This window comes from Macrobrachium rosenbergii, chromosome 59 (genome assembly GCF_040412425.1).
Source record: "Macrobrachium rosenbergii isolate ZJJX-2024 chromosome 59, ASM4041242v1, whole genome shotgun sequence".
In the NCBI taxonomy this organism is placed as follows: Eukaryota; Metazoa; Arthropoda; class Malacostraca; order Decapoda; family Palaemonidae; genus Macrobrachium; species Macrobrachium rosenbergii.
Window position 1 is genome coordinate 18,262,218 of NC_089799.1, and position 5,000 is coordinate 18,267,217.

At 35.8% G+C, this 5,000-nt stretch overlaps 1 protein-coding gene across 1 annotated transcript in view; it reads right to left on the bottom strand.

The window, feature by feature from the left end:
• LOC136837578 (integumentary mucin A.1-like) overlaps window positions 1-5,000 on the bottom strand; it is an 85,686-nt gene that overhangs the window by 64,217 nt on the left and 16,469 nt on the right. The window contains exon 2 of the mRNA XM_067102454.1: window positions 513-791. Coding sequence (XP_066958555.1) covers window positions 513-791 — 279 coding nt within the window. The remainder of the gene's footprint in view (window positions 1-512; window positions 792-5,000) is intronic.

A 5,000-nucleotide genomic window follows, 5' to 3' on the forward strand; every position in this document is an offset into this window, starting at 1 on the left:
GGAGGGGGATGGAAGGGAGTGGGGAGGGAAACACTGAGGGAAGGTGTACATCATGATTCCGAGGAAATAAAAAAAAAGATATATAAAATAAAAACCAGTTGCAGAAGACTTTCGCGTTTCCGGAAATATTCTTTGTGTGATAACTATTTTCTTTTCCAACTTGCCTAAGAGAAAGAGATATTAGCGGCATCATCTAGCAAGAATCTTTTTTTCTTTTTTATTTTTTACACCCTTTCGGAGGCAGCATATTTTTACCCGCTCCCGCTCCATCTCCTCTTCTTATCTCTGTTCCTCTCATTCCCTTTCTCTAAGTTATCGGCTTCCTTTTACCTCTCCTTTCTCTTTGCCCTCCATCTTCGATAGATGTCCTTATCTTTCGTACATCTCTTTCACTCTCTCCGTTTGTTCTCAGTGGTAGTCCTCATCTCTCTCTCTCTCTCTCTCTCTCTCTCTCTCTCTCTCTCTCTCCTTCTTCCTTTCTCTCTTTCTTTCTTTCTCTCTCCCTCTCCAACTTTCCAACAGCAGTTCCGCGACTTTCCCCATTAGCGACTCGACTCGGCGAGTGTGTTTTTGTCGGTGGCAAACGGCCTCTGATGTCTGTTACATTTTCTCCAGATAAAGAGAGACGAGGAGGAGGAGGAGGAGGAGAAGGAGGAGGAGGAGGCGGAGGAGGAAAAGAAGGAAAAACAGCAGCAGCAGCAGCAGCAAAAGCAGCAAAAGCAGCAGCAGCTATATCAGTATTAATGAAAGAAATTCTGGCGTGTTTTGCGCTGTCACTTGCAGCGCTGTATCTAATTGTCAAAGGATGGTGTGGAGGAAGAGTCTCTGAAGAGCTGTTGGATTCCCTGAGCTGGTTTCAAGTTAGTTCCTTCTATGATGAGCGTTTTTCTGGGGGTATTATGCCCCTTATTTCAGTCGCTTTTCTTTAGGATTAAAGCCTCTCGCTATGTCGATTACAGACGATTACGATCGTCATCCAGGCAGTCTGCACGAGTTGGTTACTTAACTGCCTTGATTTGACGGGTATTGTTTCTGTGACTTTCTTAATACGTAGGGTCGATTTAGCTGATGGCTTTTGAAAATTATACAATACTATCAATGTATTTATTTATATCCTGCTTGTTCAGTTTTGGACACTTGTTTGTGTGGTATCTTTTTCACTGAATTTAATGTCTCGTGCATTCTTCATAACGCTTGAACACTTTCATGTGATTCAAAGTAACCCTAATTATACGAAAACACTAAAAACAAGTAAAAAATACGCCGAGGTTTCTTCGGCTCAATCGAGTTTATGTACAGCCGCTACAGCGTATAATCAAGGCCACCGAAAATACATCTATCTTTCGGTGGTCTCGGTATAATGCTGTATGAGCCGTGGCCCTTGAAACTTTAACCAAGGCTAGGTGGTGGCCTACCCTACATCGTTTCCAAAAACACGATTATGGCTAACTTTAACCTTAAATCAAATAAAAACTACTGAGGCTAGAGGGCTGCAATTTGGCAAGATTAATGATTGGAGGGTGGATGATCAACGTGCCAATTCGCAGCCCTCTGGCCTCAGTAGTTTTTAAGATCTGAGGGCCGACAGAAAAAGTGCTGACAGGAAATAGTGTGGACAGAATAAAGTGCGGACGGAGAGACAAAGCCGGCACAACAGTTTTTTTTTTTTTACAGAAAACTAAAATCAAGCACACACATAATCCTATACAGGAGTTACGTGCACTGAAACGTATCCTGAATTAAAGGTGACATATCTCTGAGGTTCTTCTGTCACTGTTCTGAACGAGATAAAGCCACTTATTTCTCTCTCTCTCTCTCTCTCTCTCTCTCTCTCTCTCTCTCTCTCTCTCTCTCTCTTTCTCTCTCTCTCCTAAGCATCTTCACGCTGGTGTATATCAACGTAAATGTTGACTTCTACTTCTGTTTCCACCTCGTCATGTAAACATTACCAGATTAAGAATGGATGGGTTCTTTTGATTAAACTAAATGAAATTTTTTTTATATAATCTTAAACTAGAATTACTAAGTATCGCAGAACACTTTTTCAGTTTCTATTCTGTTAAACTGATTTTCTTATTGTATATATATTAATTGTTTAATATTTACCGTTCTTAGATAATAAAAAACAGAACAAAATGAAGCTCTTGTGCTCATTTTACCTCACAAGATTCATTTCCCTTTTTGGGAACACTGACGTAAATATGATAGAATATCAGTCTATTGAAGTTTTTTTTCCTGACTGCTGAAATATTTAAATTATTTTTTTTTCTGTTATATACATCGAAATTAAATATCTAGCTCAGCCTTAAACCCTCTGGTTACTTTTCTATATTTCGTAATTTTTAACGCTCAACTTTTTTTTTATTATTTGTTTCTAAATTTATAACACTTTAGTAAGCAAAACCATGTTGATTGGTTGCTTTGGAAGTATTGTCATTCTTTAAATCATCAATGAACTAACAGGGCAATCAGTTTGTTATGAAAGAGTAACTTATCTTTGATGTTCCAAAATGGAAAAGTTAGTTTATTGCTTTTATTATTTATCCCTTATTCAAAGGGGAATGAACAGGTGTGAAGTCTATTAAGAGCTGGTGAAACAAGGTGATGCTGCCTGCACTTGGACTTCCACATGGAACTGTAAGCCTTTATAAATCGATCAGTGAAATTTTGTCAGAAACTTCAACATTTAAAATTACTCCCGTTATAACATTTTTGAAAAACTGTGATCTAATTGACAAAAAAATAAATAAAAAAATATAAATAAAAACAAATTCTTCGGGCCAGCCCTGTGAGAGCTGATAATCAGCTCAGTGGTCTGGTAAAACTATTTTAATAATTATAATAGAGCTGGTAATAGTAGCTCTGCTGACTCATAGAGGGATAACGTGTTACTGAGTATAAATGCATATATGACACTCTATCACAGTCAAATAATTCATAAAAAAACTAGTAAAGGTTTGGAGGCAAAATGGAAACACTGTGTAATACAAATGGTTATCCATAAAACTTTTCTGTTTATTGCTGTCAAGAGCGGAATAGTAAGACACCAATATAAAAATCTATATTCTATAATAGAAAAAAATTTATAACACTGGATCACGGGTCAGCCATTAAAGGTTTAATTATTCTTAAGCTAGCCGTTGTTTAATAGGTTATACTTCTTTTGTTATTAAGTATCTTTAAGAACCTTACGAAATTTGCTACACATATGCTAAATAATTTAGCAACGAAGTTATAAGATATCAGTAGAAATCTGAGCTGTCTGTCCATTTTATTCAGATCAGTTCCAAATATTTTCTGACGATCCGCAATACAGTTATGTACCAACTGCTGCCATAATTCTATTTTTATTGCGCATCAAATAAGTCTTCTGAATGGATTATCCCCTTGGGTATTATATGCTGTTCTCAAATACTGCTCCTTTGCAGTCACCATCAGTACATAATCTTGAAATCTAAGCCGGGAGTTGCTTACGAGTATGCATTACACATATTATATATCTATCTATCTATCTATCTATCTATCTATCTATCTATCTATCTATCTATCTATATATATATATATATATATATATATATATATATATATATATATATATATATATATATATATATCATGGCCTTTTATTTATATAGTTCAGGCTATATGTGAATTATTCTTTTACAGGATAAAAACTGTAATTCAAAGGTTTTTTATTAATAAGGTTCTATTGCAAGCCTTTACAATTCAGTCTTGTAATTCTGCAGTGACAAGTGGCCATCTGTTGAACTTTCACACACACACACACACACAAAACTGTAATTGCAAAGGTTAGGAAAATTTTTCGTTTAGTAAGTAAGGTTCGGGAAAATTTGTCTCTCTCTTCAATTCAGTCTTGTAATTCTCTCTCTCTGTCATCAAAGATTGGCCATCTAAAAACAAAAGTTCACACATCACACAGAGAGAGAGAGAGAAATGTTTGTTTAATTTTTATGAACAGCAAAATTCGTGTCCTGTTTCTCTCTCTCTTCCTCTCTCTCTGATAAATTTGAATCAATGAACTATGGTGATAAAGTGAAAATATTTATAAAGGACCTTTAATAGACAATCACAAACAAAAGCAGATTAAAGACCTTGGTGTGATGTTGAATAGGAATATGTTATGCAATGATCAAATAGCAATTCTATTGGCTCAAAGCAAAAATGGGAATGTTGTTCACTTCAAAACTCTGAACACATGATTATGCTTTATAAACGTCTCTAGTCACTTGAATATTGCAATATAATATGGTACCCACCAAAAGGATATTGAGTGTACAAAATCATTTACAGCTAGAATAAAAACAAAAGTTCTTGACTACTGGGAAAGACTACAATTCTTAAATTTATATAGTCTTGAAAGGAGAAGAGAGAGTAATTCAAGCATGGAAACAGATAGAAGAATTAGAGAAAACATCATGGAACTAAAATTATCAAAAGAGCAAGCAGAGGTAGATTAATAGTGCCAAAAACTATACCAGGAGGAAATGTTTGTTTAATTTTTGCAGCGTCTATTCAACAGCTCAAAATTAGATGTGTTTAAGAATGCTCGACCTGTTTGCATCCCAGACCTCAAGACTCTTCAACTCTCTCTAGTAGACATCAAAGGTGCCTCACTCTCTGAACAATTGTAAGGTCTCTAAGGTCTCTCTCTCTCTCTCTCTCTTCGTCATCAAATATTAACCGAGAGAGAGAGAGAGAAAATAAATGTTTATTTTATTAGCTTTATGAACAGCAAAATTCGTGTTCTCTCTCTCTCTCTCTCTCTCTCTCTCTCTCTCTCTCTCTCTCTCTCTATTCGTCATCAAAAATTAATCGAAATAAAAATTAAAGAATTCTTTGCCTGTCATCAGAGAGAGAGAGAGAGAGAGAGAGAGAGAGAGAGAGAGAGAGAGAGAATAAATGCTTGTTTTAGTAGTTTTATGAACAGTAAAATTCGTGTCCTGTTTCTCTCTCTCTCTCTCTCTCTCTCATCTCTAACT